The sequence below is a fragment of the Rousettus aegyptiacus genome, unplaced genomic scaffold, assembly GCF_014176215.1.
Source record: "Rousettus aegyptiacus isolate mRouAeg1 unplaced genomic scaffold, mRouAeg1.p scaffold_m13_p_3, whole genome shotgun sequence".
NCBI classification, from domain to species: domain Eukaryota; kingdom Metazoa; phylum Chordata; class Mammalia; order Chiroptera; family Pteropodidae; genus Rousettus; species Rousettus aegyptiacus.
Genome location: NW_023416306.1, coordinates 37,698,510 through 37,717,949, shown reverse-complemented (window position 1 = coordinate 37,717,949; position 19,440 = coordinate 37,698,510). Strand labels below are relative to the sequence as shown.

The window sequence follows — 19,440 nt, the reverse complement described above, 5'->3', positions numbered from 1 at the left end:
TGTTTTAAGTCATCGGGAATGAGTTACAGATAAACTTAGGTTAAAAAGTTCCTTTCTTAGTTTTTTTTTTTTTAATTCTTGTTTCTTTCCATGTATTCACTTAATGTTTAGCTTCTATAGAGATGTTAAAAGCAAGAACTCCCAATCTTTTGACTAGAAGGACACATCTTATTTTCCCCACCCCCACAAGTACAAAAAAGAGGGAAGAATGATAAAACAAACACTGTGTACTCATCACATAGACTCATTAGTCTTTTTCACTTTCGCTTGATATCTGTATGTATACACACACATACAAACATACATACGCTTTTCTGTTTGTGCTGAGCTTCTGAGCTAGTCATGATGAGAGTTCACTCCTTAATATGTCAGCATGCTCTTTCTGATAAACAAGGGTGTTTTCCTATATAAGCGCAATACAATGAACATATATATCCTTATATCCAATGTGTGGTTCAAATTTTTCCAAGTGTCCAGAAAATGTCCTTGGTAGCACTGTATCTTCATAGCGGTTTTTCCCCTATATAGGACTCATATTCAAAAATTCTTGTCTTTTTAGTCTTTAATGTAAAACAGTCCCCAAACCATTTTACTTTATGACTGGCATTTTGAAGATTCCCAGCCAGTCTTGTGGAAAGTCCCACAATTTAAATTGTCTTCTTATGTACATTTAGGTTAAGTATTTTTAGTGACAATACTACCTGTTTTCCAAAAACTTTACCCAAGATTTTTGGTATCTTATTGATGCTATTAATACATGAGGAGTAGTGACGTGGTAAATTTTAAATTCTTTTTTTTTTTTTAATTAACATTATTCTATAAAGCTTTTCTTGCTCCCCCCTTTCGTGTGTGTATGTAGGGGAAGGGGTGGGAGAGAAAGAGAAGGAGAGAGGGAGGGGAAGGAGAGAATGAATGAGAATATAGAGTTGTAGGTACCTTTTTCCAGTAATGGTAGCCACCATTTATTGAGTATTTATTATTTGCCATGCACTGTGCTAAGATTGTTATATGCACAATGTCATATAATTTTCCCAACATCCTTGGAGAGGTACATTTTATAACTGTTCCCACTTTTTATGTGAAGAAATTGAGGCCTGGAAATGTTAAGTGACTGGCTCTTGCTCACATGGATGGTAAGGATTCCAGCCAGGTAGCTCTGGTGCAGCTTCATTATGATGCATACATGAATGCCATCCAGGATCTTCTTTCTTAGATTCAGCCAAACTCCCAGGCAGTGTCCTTATAAAGGGCATCTTCACAGTCCAAGTACTGTTAATACCAACTGAGGCTCAGGCCCTCCCCTGTGCTTACTGCTACATTTCAGTGTCTATTGCCTGATTTTTCTAGCTCTTCTCATGGTCTCTGGGCCCTCCCTTTTCTTCTAGCTTGGCATCTCCTGGTTAGATCAAGGCACACATACATACATGTTTGGTGCACCCAGCTTTGCCAGCTGGTTGGAGAAATGGTTGTGGATTTGTAAGCTATTCTCTAGTTCTTGGCCTCACAATGCCTGATTGCTCAACCTGTTGTTTTCTTGGAGGTACCATGAACCCCACTTCTGGAAACTTTTAAAACATATGTTATTATTACAGTTATTATTCTTTATGATGCCTAAATTGTCTCAAATTTTGCTGGTGAAGACCCATTCAGGTTGGCTTGATGTCCTGTTTGTCACACCCCATTAGTCTACATAGCTTTCTTGCTCACCTTGCACTTAAAAAAAAAAAAAAAAAAAAAAGGAAAAGAAAAGAAAGAAACCAAGATATGACACTAAGTATGCTCTTTGCTTCTAAGAAAGATGGCTTTTTTTTTTTTTTTTTTTTTTCTTTTTGAGGATTCTTCCACTGTTAATAGCATAGAAGAAATGAAGGATGGTGGAAAGAAAACCTCTGGCTGGTTTCCAGTCGGCGTTGTCCGGAATTGCTAAGGATGTGTATGGACTGCAACTCTGCCCTCACCTTGCTCCTGTTCAGTCATTGGCCTTTTGGGCCTTGGTGATCAAGTAGTTGGGGACTTTCTGTTAGAAAGTGTTTCTCTTTGTGAGGCAAAGACATTTCCTGTGAACTTGATTTGCTAGTGGTCCTTTTCTCCCGTTAGTTACAAACTCGAAACTGCAAGGAAATAACTCTTTGTTACAGAAACTCCAGTAAAAAACTATTAACAGAATTAAGGCTGTGTTTACCATCTCATGCTGTATATTTTTAGAAACAATTACTGGCTATTTTTCAAAATTAAATTAATTATCTTAATGGAGTACTTACTTGCCGAAGTTTAAAGTTCATTCCCTTTTAATGTTTATTCTCTTGACTGGCTCATCAAGGGAACAGAAAAAAAGGATTTTTATTTTGTATTGTAATTTAAGGTAAGAGAACTTTTGTTTTATTTTTTAATGAAATGCACCCAAAAGTAGAAATGACCTAGGAATCTCTTCAGTGAGGAGAATTTTTCCAAGGTACATATCTTTTTCAGTAGGTGTTTCTCAGTTATGGTTCATAGTGTATTTTCATGTTTAGTTGTTCCTATAGTCTATGCCCTCCTGTTTGTTTCTTTGGCTTGATCGTTGTTGTTTTTTTCTTTCTGAAGTCAATATTTTTTAAGCTACTATTTTATAATTATCTAGAGTGGTGATTTATCTTAAATTATTTTAGTAACGTTTCAGTGTTGAACTATGTATTCTTAATATACATTTCCATTCCTTCTGTTTTTAAAAAGCAAGAGATTTTATGTTTCTTAGTGTGACTCGACTATAAGATAAAGTAGTAAATCTTTGCAGGTTACTTGCTCTGTGATTAACAAACATATGCGGCAGAATGAGAGGACAGCTTTTAAGCTGTTGGGAAATGTCAGCAAGCTTTCTCTATTGTAGGATAGTCCATTAGGTGATGCTACTCTCAGTTCCTTGAATAATATCCAGAGAAACCTGACCCCTTTTCTAGGGAGTCTACTTTGAGAGTTTTCCTCTGTTGATAAGACTCGATAGAGATTCTTTCTATATACTGAATTTTTCAATGTTACTTGAAATTTGATAAAGCCATTTTTTTTTTTTTAAGTAGAGGAAATGGTGAAGTTCATTTTAACTGTCGGTAACATGCTGTTTTTATTTAAAGATTGCCTCTGATATATTGGTTTTACTGACGAATCATAAGTCATTATCAGTTGTACATCATCTGCCACCCTACTGCTAGGTGAAAGCTTACAAAGAAGCTTAAAAATGACCACTAAATATAGAAAGTAGTCTGTTTTATTGATGTGAACATTTTAAAACCTACTATAGTACTTGAGTATTCTTAGATTTCGATCATACCTTTTGGTGACTTAATCTTATTTTTATCTTATAGTTTTATATTTTAAACACTTGATAAAAATTCGTCCTTTCAAGGAGGTTCACTACTGATTGTACTTGTTTTGTTTGACATTTGGTATATATAAAGAATGATTAGTAAAATGAGTTTATAGTAACCCCCTCATTTTTTTTCTCACCTAACTTCAAGGCACATTCTGTTAAACAATTTGACTATAATTTTGATGTTGCCATTCATAAAAATCTTTGAAAGGGCTTTATAATTTGGTATAATTAACAAGTGAAAAATTAGAACTTCTAAATGCAGTGTGGCATCCTGGAACAGAAAAATGATGTTAATGGAAAAAACTAGGGAAATCCAAATAATGTCTGTAGTTTTATTAATATAATGTACCCATCCATGTTTTGATAAATTCTGTGGTTATATAAGATGTGAACATTAGTGGAAGCTGGGTGAAGGATATATAGGAACTTTCTTCATATTTAGTAGAAACTTAATTCATCAAGTGCTTTAAGTACATGGCCATATAACTTAATAGTGGTACTATAGATACCAGGGTGTGCAAAGGGACCTGAGGTTGGTCTCTTTATTCCAGAGTCTTGGAATATCATTGGCAAGTCAGGTCTTCTTATCTATAAAAAAATGAATAATGGTACCTTGCGAGGCATTCTATGCCAGTGAAGGATACAGAGTCCTGCAAGATGGTAGACACATGGGATATTTGGAGAAGTCTTTGCAGGACAGGTGAAACATGAGCTGAGCTAAGAATCAACTTAGATAAATAATGGAGAGGTTTGGTTGTTCTAAGAGACAGGAGATGACATGAATTTTGGGGGGAAAAAATATTGCCAGTGGTAATGCAAAATGGGTTCGTTGGAATGGAAATGAACTAATGAAGGCTTGTAGTAATCTAAGTAGGGGTTGAAAAGCATCTGACTAGTATGGTGTCAGTAAAAATGTAAGGAATTATTTGAGTATTGACAGGATTCAGTGATATGGATATAGGAGCAAAGAAGAAAAACAAATCGATGGTAACTGTTAACTTTCCCCGGTGGAACTTATGTAGGGGATTTGTGTTACACATTTTCATTTTTGTGTATTGCTGGACTGCCAAGTAGAACTGTCTGGCAAGAAGTTAGACCAGGGGTACTGGACATTGGAAGAGGAGCAAAAGGTTTAGGACTTTTCTCAGTGAGGAGAAGAAAAAGCCAAGAAAGAAATCTAACAGACTCATTGTAAGAATTAAAGAGAGAGGCCTTGGTGATTGCAGCTGAGAATTTCACAAGGAGGATATACTGTCTATGGCTGCAGATATATCAGAGAGAAAAAAAACTGAAATCTTGAAATGTTGCTCTCTGACTGGTCATCAATTTTATGAGACTGTGGACCTGATTACAAGGGGTTAAGGAATGAGGTGTGTGTGTGTGTGTGTACGCAGGAGGGGGTTTTCTAGAAGTGGAGACAGCAAATTAACTCCAGTTTTTAAAGAACTTTGGCTGTGTGAAGACAAGGATACATATACAGGAAAGTAGCTGAAGAGGGCAAAACAAGGTTATTTTAATTAAATTTAACAAACATTTATCAAGTGCCAATTATGTTCAAAGCACTGTGTTAGAGGCAGTGGAGGACACAATTAGTGATTAAAATATAGTGTTTTTTCCTCCTGAAAAAAATGCTACTTCAGGTTCTTTTGGCATTAGATAGGCAATTCATCTTAAAATATTAGGGATGGTGGTATTAAGCTTGCAAGCAGAAGGACAAAATTAGTGACAGAAAAAGTGAAGATGGAGAGAGATGGAGAATTGAAGGAACAATGGAATGGAATGCGGCTGGGCGGGGGGCGGGGCATGATGCAGTTTGTACAGGTGAGGGAGAGGTTGGCCTTGGAAAGGAAAAAGGGGATCCTCCTTCCTCTAAAGCACAGAGGAAGAAGATAAGGTAGTGTTAGAGCTATTTTGATGTAGAATAGAGCACAAGTGAGGATCCCAGGAAGTCTTCACTATGAATAGCATATGCAACAGACAGACTAAGGGTATATTTTTTGCCTTTGAACAAAGTTTTTGGTCAGATGGAAAAATGAGTCTGTTAGTGCTTACTTTTTATCCTGAGAGAAAAATAAAGTGAAACACCTGGAACATTGAAGGCATTGCTTTTGGCTTGAGGGTTTGTTTAATGTATAAAGAAATAATTATATACATTTTTAAATTGCTTAGATATTATATGAATGTTTCAATGCCTATAGTTAACTAAGGTTTCAGACATAGACTCATAGAGCTTTAGAGTCTAGGAAAGGTGATATGAGAGACATATATGTTGTCTCTTAATGCTTACCAGTTGAACTCTGATCTGAGATAAAAAGTAGCTACATGTCTGACCCTTACACACAAAGTATTAGGAGATTTAGAGATGAAAGGGAATGGGAGGAATTTTCTGGCAATTTCAGTTGAACAGGGTCTTGAAATAAATTTGCCAAATATTTACCTGAAGGCCTTGTTTTCTTCATAGGCATTACTTTCAGCTCACTTAGAAAATATGATTGTGTGCTCATACTTTTTGGTCAAAACTAAATAACAGTACCTAAAGAATTATGAACATAATTTTGGCCACACAGATGAATCAATACATTATTTTAAACTATCCAGTTAGGTAACACTTTGGCGAGACTTTGGGGTGGGCATTGGTTGGTAGAATATCCGAATCATTGTATTGATTTTTCATTTTAGCTATTTGAACATGCCTTAAAAGTGTTAATACTTTATTGACAATATTTTAATCTCATGTAGCTGGAAAATAGGTCCAGGTTAGTTGGAGAAAAGAACTAATAATTAGTGCTATACTTTGACTTTTATAGTCAGACACAGGAAGACAGGTAGAGGGGAAGAAGAAGGAAATAAAAGTAATTTGGTAAAGGAAAGAAAGTTTATTTTTTTCTTTGAAATACTTCCTTAAAAAAAAAAACATTCAAGATCCTTCTTATCAATGAAGGGGAGTGGAATTTGCCACCCCACACATTTCTTTAAAAAGATATTTTATGAAATCCTGCTTAGAAAATTATAGAAGAGACTTATTTGGCTATCGTAGGATGGGCCTGAGAAGTGATTTATTTAAAGGAATTAATTGAAATGTAATAACTAGTAAAAGTTAGAGAATTTCTCACCACTTGTTCTCAAAGAACATTGTTAACAGGGTCTCAAGTTGAAGGGATTTCTGTTGAGGGACATATTAACTTAACATCCTCTTGTCACGTCCCCGCTTCCCTCTTTTCACTGGAAGAGGCAGCAAAGCCTGTCCACAGCCAAGCTTGATGCAGTCTGGATCTTGATGTGGCCTCTGCTGAGGTCAAGCACTCCCATTCCAGCCTCTCGAGGGCTTTCTTCATGTGTTGCCAGTGTGCTGGTAAAAATGACTTTAAACTCTTGTCAGCACAGTTACTGGTGCATGCATCACAGTCCCACTCAGATAAACCTGTCACAACACAGAGGCGGCCGCTGGAGAAGAGTACAAGGGCAGGCCTCTAGCTTTTCATTCGAGCATCACTAAACGTGCACAGAGTGCCCAATTATTTCAGCATTATTGAGCAAGCCTACAGGAGGACCCAAGCCTTGCTACATTAGATTTTCTTTAGTAATTTGCTCAAGTACCGCTGAGGACACTTAAAGGGCTTAAAACGGTGGCTGCAACCAGTTTCCTTTTCTGGGTTGTTAATTCAGGTTTTCTCTTTCAAATTAACTCTCACTGCATGCTGTGCAGCGGTTCTGGGAGAACTATTTAACACTAATTTTCTCAATTTTCAGCTTTTTTTGTTCAACATAACTGCTTTAACAGTTAGTCGTGTATATGTTTTGATTAGAAATGTATGATAGTGAGGTCTTATGTTTTGGAGAACAAAATGCAGATGTTTTATTAAAGAAATGTGAATTTCAGCTATTAAAAGTTACTTGGGTAATTTCACTCTTTAAAAATTAAGTATTTACAGTGTTTTGTAAAACCCCAAAATTCTATTAAAAAGATAGTATTTCTCCATAATACATCTTCCTCTATCTCCTTTAAATATGTGTGTGTATATCTATACACACCCACATGCACACAATAAATCTTTCCTTCATGGGTGCTGGGTTTTTCCATGGTCTTTTTGCACCTCTTTTCTCTCTTTTTGTTTTGGTGGGGGCAGATATAGGGAACAAGTTCAATATCTTTGTCTCATTTCTCACAGCAGCAACAACTCCAGGCCCAGCATTTATCACATGGACATGGTCTGCCGGTGCCTCTGACCCCACACCCTTCAGGGCTTCAGCCCCCTGCCATTCCACCCATTGGTAGCAGTGCCAGCCTTCTGGCTCTCTCCAGTGCTTTGGGAGGCCAGTCCCACCTTCCAATTAAAGATGAGAAGAAGCACCATGACAATGATCACCAAAGAGGTGAGAGCTATTCTCTCGGGATGTCAACCTGATTCTACCTACGTGCTGCTGAGGATAGGTTCTGGGTGCCATTGTTTATCCGTCTCTGGATTTAATTTTATCATTGACTAAACAGAGGATTTCTGCTGGAATGTAAATTAATTATTGGAAGCTATCTTTTGCCAAATGATACCCTAGTGGTTGGCAAGAGTTAATGCACTCCCAAAGGCAAGGGGTTCTAATATCCTAGTTAATACCTTTGATCCTTGCTACCTCCAATGTTCCCCAAGTCTAAATCAGTAATGAAATCCCACAGCACTCTTTGTGGGATTTCACCATTTGAAATAGTGAATGGCAACATTAATAGCTTTGACTAAATCTTTTTTGGGGAAAGACTTACTGATAAAAGCTCACTTTAAAGTTTGACAGAATCAATTATTATTTATAAATTAGATCAGCATATATAGGGCAGTAAAAATTATAAAATCTTTTGGTTTAACTACCTCTCCCACCCAGTCTTTTTAGAAGCATGAAATTAATTCTTCTGATAAGAAAACAATTGTTTATGCAACATAAGTTATTTAAATGTGTTGGGCTCCTTCTAGGTTGGTTTCCTCCCTCCACTAAAGTAGATGATGGTATGGAGACCTTTTGATGTAACTATATGTTTATATGGTGCTTGCTAATATTTTTTATTAGTTGATGACAGAAAAGCAAATGACAAAGTCTCTCCCAGTATTCCTTTGTGGGAGTTTCCCTAACACATAGGTGGTTCTTTGGTTGGAAGGGTGTGGTTCATAATTAAAACTTCATATCTACTGTTGCAATGTCATTACCATGAATTATAATCTTGGGTAAATGATATTTATCACATAAAATAAATTTCCCATCTCTGATGTTGAAAGCTCTGTAATACTGGTCATTCAGTTATCTTAATGCCATGGGTCAGAGCTAAGGCATGATTATAAACTCTTTTATAAGTAGCAAAGTTGATAAGGACTATGAATACTAGGAATACCTAGCTTTAGTTTCTGAAACTATGTCAAAGGTAGACTGGCACTTTGTGAATCTGGTAAAGTAGTATTAATGATTAACTTTATGGCAAAGTTGACATCTGTGCCATTTATTATTTAGCAGAGATTATGTTTGATAAATGTATGATTTTATGTAAACTAACTAGTACTTTTCTTTTTTCCTTCTTTCCACTACTTCATCTGTGTGTGTTGTTGCTGTTTTGCCTATAGACAGAGACTCCATCAAGGTAGGACTCAAATTCACAGGCAAGGGAATGGCTTAAAGGGGCTCAGAATGATCTGAATGGATCTAGTAATGGATTCTTCAATATTTAGAGAATAATTTGGTGGGCTTTACCAAATAGTGGTTAACGGTATTTTTTGATTACTTTCAGTTGTGTGGTTGAGATTTTTTAAAATACTGGTCCCATTTCTCTATCAGAATCAGATTTGTAGACCAAGATTGAATTATTAGATCTGGCTTGCATTGCTCATTTTATTATGTCTTGCCATGTGAAAAGAATAACTGCTTTTCTTCAGTTAGGCTTTGGATATAAGATAAATAATAATGAAAGGAAGTCAATAAATTGGAAATACATATTAGTCTCATATTTGGGGAAACAGTTTCATCCTACAAAACTCTTATCAAAGCAATTTTTCTTTACCAGAAAGATTTGTTTTTAATTTAATAACCTTCTGGTTTCCAGTATAGCAAGTTATTCTCCATAGGTTTTGCATTTGTCTTATCTTCCTTTTTTATCTCTTTATAGGCAAGTCCTCAGGAAAAAGGAAAAGTATTTAGGGCCTAATGATTTGAATATGCTTGTGTAACACTAGAATAGGATGTGCTAAGAATGCCTGAATTTATATAGTAAACAAACCAGAAAAACAGGCTACCACAGCAGGAAATGAGCAAAATATGAAAGTTGATTGATGACTTTTGAGCCAGGCACAATGTAAATACGCTACTGTATTACATATAACTGTATTATGTATGCCATTGTACTTTGTATACATTAGAAGACAAGGACAGGTCTGAGGCATTGACCAAAGCACAGATGCACTCTCAGTTCCTTTTTTTATATCTTACAACAATTGAATGCTTTGGAGCATAAGTAGTTACATCTCTTGCAATTTTTAATGAAATTATGTGTATGAAAACTAAAATCTTCCATTGGAACCATGTGTGCTGTCACTTTGCATCTTTATTCCTTGTCCTTTTATAGTAAAAGGGAAGTAAGGAGTTTTTTTCCAAAGCCCTTAAATAATGGAAAATAAAAATTAAGCGTATCTATTTTTACCGTTTAAGAATCTTTGTAATTTGAAAGGGCATCTGTACACCCATAGAAATGTCAACATTTACAATTGGAATTTACACATTGAGTTATTTAATTATGCATTTACAGTTGTGTATTTAGTTATATGATATGTATATCAGTACCTAGATTAAACAGTATTCTTATAGTGTCACCCCATATGTACTTAGTAAGTAATAAGTAAATTCATTGACCAGAATTAGTTGATAGCAGTCATTGGAAAGCCTGGCTAGTTATTCTGAGGCCATGATATAAACATTTCCTGCCTCCTTATGATAAATCCACACCTTTAGGCAGGCCAGTGAACTAAACAAAAGCCTCCTCTCCTGCCCTACTCCCAGAAGATTGTGAAAATATACTCCAGTGCACACTTTTGTGTCAATTACATTTTATATTCCCTCACACTGAAGTAGGGTGTATTTTGAAATTATCTATAATCATTCACTGAGTCTGGGAGTGAGTGTCTATAGCTAGAAGCCAGGGCAAAAAACGAAATAGAGGTGGATGATTTTGCCTTAACCTGTTATGGATTGGTAGCTATAAATAGATTTTTGGGGGGTACCGTTCTCAAATTTGAAGTTGTGTCAGATTCGGGGCTGTCCTGTGGTTTCTCAAGGTGAAATAGTGTGCTAATTTTCGTAAATGTGTTCTTTGATGCTCAGAGAAGCAGTTAGTTGCTTGTTCCATCGATCGTCCTCATCTTCCTATAAGTGGTTCCTGGTTAAGAGGAGCTTTTTATGACTGTCTGCTCTGTGACTTGAGATGGTTTTTATCAGCCAGAGCATGCCAGTTGCCTGCAGCTGGAGTCAGGCTTGTATGAAATAATTTATTCATGCAGGATAATGCTCCTTAACATTTAACAGGTAATGAACGTGACATAAATTTCCTTCTTGCTTTTAATTTTTCCCTTTCCTCTTCTAATGTGCAAACAGGCAGCGCTGGTACTCTAAATAATAAGTAATTTTTGGCCATCTGTCAAAAGGAAATTTCAATACAAATTTAAATTAATGGTGCCTGAAATTTTTTATAGCTCCTCTAAAAGCCTCTAATGTGCAGAAAATTCTGAATCTGCTGGTAGTAATTAGTGTTGCATGTAATGAGGATGTGGGCAATGTTATACAGCCCTAGTGTAACGTTTTGATATGGTAGCAAAATTTTGATTTATATGAGGTGGGGATGGGTTTAATTGTGAAAGACATTTTAAAATGTTTTCTTGACGTTACAGATTATTAAACAAGGCAGATTTCAGAATAACTCATAAAATATAAATTTAAACTTAATGTAAAGATTTGGGTAATTAGGTGCTTTACCTTTATATGTCAAGTAAAATGAAAGAAATTCTCTTGTTTAAGTGTCAGGTCTTTTTCTTTTTTTGGAAGTTCTGTGGCCACTAAACGACATGCTATTGGTTTTATTGATCTTGCTTTCTATCGTTTCAGTGGTCAAATTCATTGTTAAGCCTGTTATTTGTTAGACCTGTATCTGAAGTTTCTCAACAAGGGTGGCGAATGTACATATGGACTTAAAGGACCCCAGAATCAATTTATTCGGTGATGAAAAACGAGAATGTTGTGTGTTCTAGGGCTGTTAACACTTGTTTGTAACCCGGCTATCCAGTGACTCTGTATGCCCAATAGTAAGCCCCAGATTTGGGGGCTGAAAATGGCAAGAAATAGACCTTGATCTACTCTTATGCTTAGTGGTAGGGTGGAAAGTCCAAATTTAGCACTCCTAAAGTCCCCCTAAGTAGGTTTTACTGGGTGAGGGCTTTCTTTCAGTCTTCTGGAGTGTTTAAAACCGTTCTCTCGTCTCTTAAAAAGTCAGCCAAGGAAATGTTTTCTGAGGTGATGGAACCTTCTTCCATTGTCCATCCCTCCTACTGAGAGCAGATAGGTAAAAGTTGGTGGGCTCCAAAGTAGTGGCAGAGAAGACATCCACACATACAGCTAGTTCCTTCTCAGTCACTAAAGGTATTAGTTCATGAAGAGTAGTCATTAGGTTCCTCACAACACTTGCAGCTCTCTTCTGAGTGGCTAGAATGAGGGTGATGATTTGAAGTGTGAAGGACAAATTGCCTAAAACTTGATAGGCATTTAAGCTTGAGAAATTAATCTAATTACCACCCCCTCCCCAAAATGTATACACAGTTCTAAAGCCTCCCAACAAAAAAAAAATAGACACCAAAATCAAGACCAACTTGAATATAAAGAGCAAAATTCGCGAGCCCCAGATATTGATTAGCTCCATGTTGTCTCCCAAGTCGATAATACTGTGAATGCTTTATTACTTCATAAGTCCTTTCTATGTATCTACATGGTCCTCCAGTTTTTTATTCTGAATGCAGTAACGTCCTCAAGTCAGGTCTGTGAAGAATTTGCCATTTATTTGTAAAATATAGCATAAATACATTTTTTTTCCATTTAAGTTTTTGGTTTTGTTATTTCATCAGAACATCTTCCCCAAAGTGCTGTATGCATCATCAAACAATATGATCATTTTTAGTGACTTGTACATTGCCAAATTGATCTTAGAGACACGTGTGCACCAATTTTAAATGCCAAGTGCAATGTTTGAGTGTTTCCACACAATCCACCAATATTGAACTTTATAGTTTTTATAATTTTTGCTAGTATAATAAGTATGGATTTTTTAAAAACCCTTTGTTTAAGGGTTTCCACAATGATCCATTCATTTGTTGTATCTAAGGCAATGTCTGTTTATTCTTCCCCAGCTATATTTTGGTGTTTTTTCCATGTAGATGACTAAAATATCATACATAACTTTTCTTCTTGTCTCTACAGTTAGTCTCTGTTGGCAATAAAGGTTTATCAATGGAGAATTAGTCTAATTCAGGCTAAAGCTCCTTTTATATTCAAATTGAAGTGTGTGATTAAGGCCCAATGGGTTTTTAGCCCGAATTTTCAGAATGATTACTTTGTTTGCCACTAAACTTTATACATTGAGTCTTAATGGTCAAGGTTCTATTCCAGGTTTTTGTGTGACTTGTGTAACTTAGTCCACTCTTCCCCTTACCCCTATTTTTCCTGTCTCAAAGGAATATCAGTCAAAAAAAGAGTCCGCCTTTAATATGTTTAACCCCTTGGCATGTACTATGTGGGGAATAGCATAGAAGAAACCACTTGAGGAGGGAGGGCAATAAGAGAGGGATACCATATGGCCCAGGCAGTTTCAATACTCTCATCTCCCCCATATACCTGTTTAAGACAGGAATGCTTGTAATTTTACCCTTTGGGAGAAAGCTTGGTGGTATAAATTTGCATTACTATAGACTTTAGAAGGGTATTTTATAAAAAGACCAAGGCATAAAATAATAGGCTAGATTAAAAAGAGGAATAGGTGAAATCGATAAAACACTAAAAAGAGGGTATAAGGAGAGAGAGAGAGAGAGAGAGAGAGAGAGAGAGAGAGAGAGAGAGAGAGAGAGAGAGAGAGAAAGAGAAAGGGAAAGGGTGGGAGAGAGAAAGAGAAAATGAACATCCTCACCAAACTAAACTGTATTAAGGCTTGCATTATCTCCTATTTTTTCTCTGTCATCAGTGATCTGAGAAAAGAAGCTATCTAAGTAAGGGCTATTGACTTGGACACTCTAACCTAGCAAAAAAATAAGGTAAATCCTTAATATACACTGAACTCCACAGATTTGAGCCACTCCTCGCCCCCTCCCCCCCCCAACACACTACATGTATAAGACATAGTTTAGATTTCACCTGTTCAGGGAGCTGATGTGTGCTTATCTTTATTTCCTTCATCAGGAAAGGTTTAGAGGTGTTAAGGCCCTGTCCAGGGCCACATAGCCAGTGCCATCCTCAGTGGAAAGCTTTTTGTCTCATTTTTTGTTATTAAAATTTTGAAACATACAGAAATAGGAATAATGCATTGTCTTCAATCTATTCAACATCAAGGTATAAGAGCTATCAATATTTGGCAACAATATTGTCTACTTCTTTGCCGAAATATTTTAAAGGCAAATCCCAGGTGGTATGCATTTACCCTTGACCAGTAAATAAAATGAAAACATTTCTCTGAAAAATAGAAATTTTTTTGGTAACTATAATAATTTTAGTCACTTATAGAATATAATTCTTTGATATTTTCTAATATTCAGCCTATAAGCAAACTCGGGTTATTTCAAATAATTGGTTTGCTTGAATGAGATTCAGATGAGGTCCATTCCATTTTGTTGTCATATCTCTTATGTCTTTCTTAATCCAAGAGTTTTTCATTTAAAAATTTTTTCTTATACAATTTACCTGTTGAAGAACCTTGGCCAGCCTTCATGTAGAATGGCCCATATTTTTGATGTCTCTTTGTGCTTCCTTGCGGTCAAGAATACTTTCACACAAGGAAAAGTCTTTTATGATTGGAGGATGGGTAGAAGAACAAAGTCTAGGTTTGCATGTATATGTTGGTGATCAACAGTTCAATGAGGTTTACCAATTAAGGGAGTAAAATGTCCAGAAATGTATGCTGATAATCAATAACTAAAATTCTTTTTGTATCCTTTTACTCTTAAACAGATTATGATTATGATGTATTTGAAATCCAACTCCATTTTTAAAACAATAAGTATTTTTTAAGATAGACTTTTTAAAATAACATTTTTACTAGGATTTTTAAAGTAACTGTTTTCTTACAGGTGATTTCCCTGATGCCCCATTCCCAGCAGTAAAGTTCTCTCTAACCAAAGTTTTAGCTCCTTGAGGGCAAGAATATTAATCTTCTTTATGGAACTGCATAGAAGGACAAATCAAAGATTAGTTTGAGAAGGGAATTGTAATAGAATTAGGTAAATCCTAACTATACTAGAAAATCCTGTTTCTTTAGGTGAGCTGTGTGTCAGTGGGCAAGACACTTAACTTTCTGGATCTCAGAGCTATTACTCTAGGCATTTTTTTCAAGCATTTGGAATGTACATGCATGTTTTCTTATGTTACTCAATCCCATTTTAGAAATGAATTTTACAATAAATGTCTTATATCAAAGAGTACATTTTAGTAAATTTGCCCATAGCATTAGCCAAATAAACACAATGGTAATTTTATTACATTTTAGGTGTTGGGTTGTAGCAGAATATTTTAATGTTTTAAAGCATGCCTTTCAAGCACTTAATGTTTTAACTCCTTCATTTTTCCAAAATAAGGAGGTAATTTGAAGTTAAATATTTCACTACTGCTGTTACTTTTTAATTCTTTGTAGAGGCATTTATTTCTACCATATGTTTTACTATTTAGAGTTACCTTATCAAAGAACAATCAGGAATATTTATTCTATGGGGTTATGATGGAGTAATTTGTTCAGTATTAATTGATACCTGCCTCTAGGCATGTAAGCTGTGTGAAATGTAACAGGTGCCCTAATTCCTGAAAATATGTTGTAATTGTTTGTTTGTCTAGCAGATGAATAAATATCTTTAGGGCATAGCTGGTCCTCAGGTGGTGAGCATGAATGGATTAATGATGTGACTGGAGGAGACGTGCTTGTTTGTGCGCCCTCCTGCATGGATCACCAAAGCGGAACAAATATTAATTAACAGAGGCGGGCTGGTTTTGGGGTCTGCCTTACCCAGCTGATTTTTGGCAAGGGTGGTATAATTCTTTTCCATAAACCAACCCTCTTAGTTACTACAGACATTTCATCTTGATGTTTCATGTCTTTAATTTTCTTAATTACAGTGCATTTCATCTCTTACAAAAATGTTACACTATGAAGTTTCTATATAATTGGCACTTGAATTTCAAAAGCATTAGTTTCTCAAAATGTAGATAATTCTTCCAGAAGAATTAAAGAATTGCTTACCATCTTTTCTGTATTCTGGTAATAACACTTTCTCAACCCATTCTGGAAAAAATCATAAAAGTACCGAGGGGGCAGCTTAATACTGTCACTTCTTGTGTTCTTGAATCATTTCTGCTGTGACATTTACTCTATCCCACTTACATATTTTGTTTAAAGTAATTCAGATATCTTCTGGGTTAAAGACTCTATACATAGTGGCCACCAATAACAAGAGTTGTAATTTTGGTCATGAAGAAGAGTTGTATCTAATTATTACCATGGCAGCTACCTTGGGACAGGATTGAACAGAATTCAGGCTTCACAAAAGAGGACTAGAAAGGAAGTTTGTTGAGGGCTGAGTAACATGTTCTGAGTAATCAACTGAATATTGTTTTAGTTCGAATCTAAATATTGAACAAACTATTATTACTTTAAGTTGATCAGATTCATTATTAAGAACCAATCCAGTTCTTTGTGTAAAAATTATGCAATTCTAAAAAAAAAAAACATTTTAAGTTCTAAGTACTAGTATTATAACTTTAATTTCTGTTTATGTGCGATAGTCGTAATTGGTGGTTAAGTCCCCATCTTCCCCCTCCTCTAGGTTCAATGATGCCTCCAATTTTGCTTCACAAGAAACAGAAAAAAAACAACATACACATGCATATGTAATCTACTCACGTACAGTCCGCCTTTCTTCCTTCACAGTTTAATATTCCATCCCCTCTTCAACCACTAAATATTTACAGAGAGCCTATACTTTCCTATCCTTTGCCACCCTCCCCTTGACTGAGTTGCAGGCAGTGAGGTGGAAGTTAAAATGTCTTAAGTATTCTTGTTGTAAGTGAACTTCCTAAAATATGGCAATAGGGTGAGCCTGAGGAATTCTTTTTTATGGAAATGGATTCCTCATTTAATTGCATCTCACCCTAAGGATTCTTGAACCATTTTCCCAAAATCAGTACTTTCAAAGTTGCCGAATGTTCAAATGTAAGGGGAGGAGGGGGGAGGTAAACACGTAGCGGCACCGCCCAATGAGAGAAGCCAGTAGGGCCGTATAATAACATCTCATTTTTTTTTTTTTTTTAATTCTTCCCTCTGGTCGTTTTAATTATTCTGGATATTTTTTAGTATTCCATTCATTTATCTTTCTTTTAACTTCTGTTGACTTGAGCAACATTTGGCCTTTTGAACAACAAAATAAAATTGGAAATGCTAATGTTTTGAGCCAACTAAAGGAGGAAAATAAAAATGTCACCATGGTAACAAAGCTGCTTTCTAGATGGTTTCCTAAGATATGCCTGAACTAGAAGCAGATGTCTGATCTGAGAATCTTGCCTCCTTCAATGTAAACAAATAACTTCTGGGCAGGTGTTGGAAATAATATGGAAATCCTATTAAGGGGCCCAGGGTTCCTGTCAGTCAGGAAGCCCATGCCACAAAAGGGCTGGTTGTCACATAAAGGAGCAGAGTAAATTCTCATTAGGCTTGAGCTTTTCCCAGGAAATGATTGTCTTGGTGTGTTCTTTCTCCTGTGAATCTGAATGTAAGCTGTTGCTTCTGCTGATCTATTCACTGGCTTTATTTCTCTGCTCTTCATTCCAGATCCTCCCTCGCCCCCGCCTCCGCCAGCCTGTATTCTCCCCCTCAGCTACCCCATCCCTTTAGATTAACACTTGATCTGTACTACTGCTCTGAGAGTTGTGACATTTGTGATTTTAACCTCCCACCCTGGGTGGGATAAGGAGGGGGGGAGACCGGGGAAGTCAGTCTTCATCCCTGGGCCTGTTGGACAAAAGAAGCGGGCTGATGAGGCCGAGTGCTGAGAGCTGTTTGGAACTGGCACAGCAAGCGGTAGCCACAATTCTGAATACTGTTCTGTGTACATTCACTTGGAGTTATATTTTTATGAAATAAGCAGGAACTAAAAGCATGAAGAAACAGCTTTTAACAAACTTTAAAAAACCTGCACAGTTGTCTGGTAAGCCTCTAAAGCTGTGCCGTACAGTATGGTAGCCACTAGCCACATGAAGCCATTTAAGTTAGTTAAAATGAAATAAAAGTTAAAAACCCAATTTCTCAGTTGCATTAGCCACATTTCAAGTGCATAGTAGCCACATGTGGCTGTGGTAATTGCCATGCCAGTGCAGATACAGGACATTCCCATCGTTGCAGAAAGTTCAGTTGGATAGAGAAAGACTTGGGCCTGATAAATTTGCTGGTTCTGCTGTTCCATCTGCTGAAAACAGACTCGATATTTTAAAGCAAGTTTCCTCACAATGTGTAGAAAATAAGCGGCATGTGTGTATTTCAGTTTTGTAGCTTCTGTACTGCTCAGGCATGGTTGATGATGATCAGCCACATTAATATAATGATCTTTAAATGGTAGTAGGGTTTCCTCCTCCCCCCCCCCCCCTTGTGGAACTGGTTGAGCAGTTTAACTTGGATCTTCCCAAAATGGACCCCCAGGAGAGGCATTTTAATGTTCCTACATAGAAAGTTGAGGCAGTTTGGAGTTGGCGGTAGTGGGCGCCAACAGTGGTGTGGTGGTGGTAGGGGGGTTTGAAGGCTATGCGTAACGATGCTCTGTATAATACTCATAAGGTTAAATGTGGATAAACACAAAACGAGGCTTCAAAAAAGCCACTCTGTTATTGTGCAGCATTTCTTGGACTATGGTCCCTGAGACACACTTCATAAAGCCAATAAAGCGCACACTGGTGGTCTCCCGTTGCCCTAGCAACGGACCATGGGGTATGTGTATGTGAAATGCATGAACATCTGTGAATTAATCTTTTTTAGTTTGTTCTTTTCTTGGCACTGATTGGGCCACTCGGGCTTGTGCCTGTGACACTGTGGAGGGGTAATCTTGAGCAGTCCCCAGGGCCTTACCCTAAAGTGGATGGTGGAATGGCAAGTGAAGGGAGATTTATCCTGGTAGTGCATTCAGTAGTGGAGGGATTTGGCCTGACAGCACACTCAGCGGGACGTTATTAGCTTACTTTCTGGTGCATGGGGAAATGAATAAAAATTTTTTCTAGTAGACCTGAGCATTATTGGGTTTATTGGGCTGCCCTGAAAAAATAATCTTTAGAGAAAATTGAAATAATCACTTGTGTTTATACCATAGTTAGCAGGACTTGAAAGGTCTCTGAGTTATTCCACACCTTTGCCCCAGCCCCAGGCCCAGCTTTTACCCCAGGGATTATAACCAAACCATATTGGACTAGTCTGAATGAGACTCTTGAATTGGATGCTTAGGCTGGAATCTGTTTTGATAATAAAATCTTGTAGTGTCCTATTCTGACCTTATTTAGAGAAATTTTAAACTAAGCCGGTGACATTTTTGCCCTTGGGAGAATAGAGCAAACTGTGACTAAATAAGAGAAGCATCTAGGAGTAATACTTTGGTTAGGTAGTTACTCCCCCAATCCTAGCAGGATTGTCTGCAATTCTTCCCCTTTCCTGCCCCTCCCTCCATTTTCATACTGACACCCCTCCCTCCGGACTGCAGCACCACTCTGCAGACTTTGTGTTCAGTTCCTCTGTCTGTGCCAGATGCTCACTTGTAAACTGTTCTGCTCACCCTTGTCATTTTCAATTCTACCTTTTTTCT

General features: G+C 36.8%; 1 protein-coding gene across 10 annotated transcripts in view; it reads left to right on the top strand.

The window, feature by feature from the left end:
- Positions 1 to 19,440, top strand: part of LOC107503951 (transducin-like enhancer protein 4) — a 135,755-nt gene that overhangs the window by 62,232 nt on the left and 54,083 nt on the right. For 6 of the 10 annotated variants that reach the window (XM_016132798.2, XM_016132795.2, XM_016132796.2 and 3 more), the window contains 2 exons: positions 7,516 to 7,720; positions 8,944 to 8,960. The exons of 1 other annotated variant lie outside the window; for it this stretch is intronic. In XM_016132798.2, coding sequence (XP_015988284.1) covers positions 7,516 to 7,720; positions 8,944 to 8,960 — 222 coding nt within the window. The remainder of the gene's footprint in view (positions 1 to 7,515; positions 7,721 to 8,943; positions 8,961 to 19,440) is intronic. 3 more of the 10 variants (XM_036218318.1, XM_016132797.2, XM_016132794.2) reach the window with 1 other exon arrangement.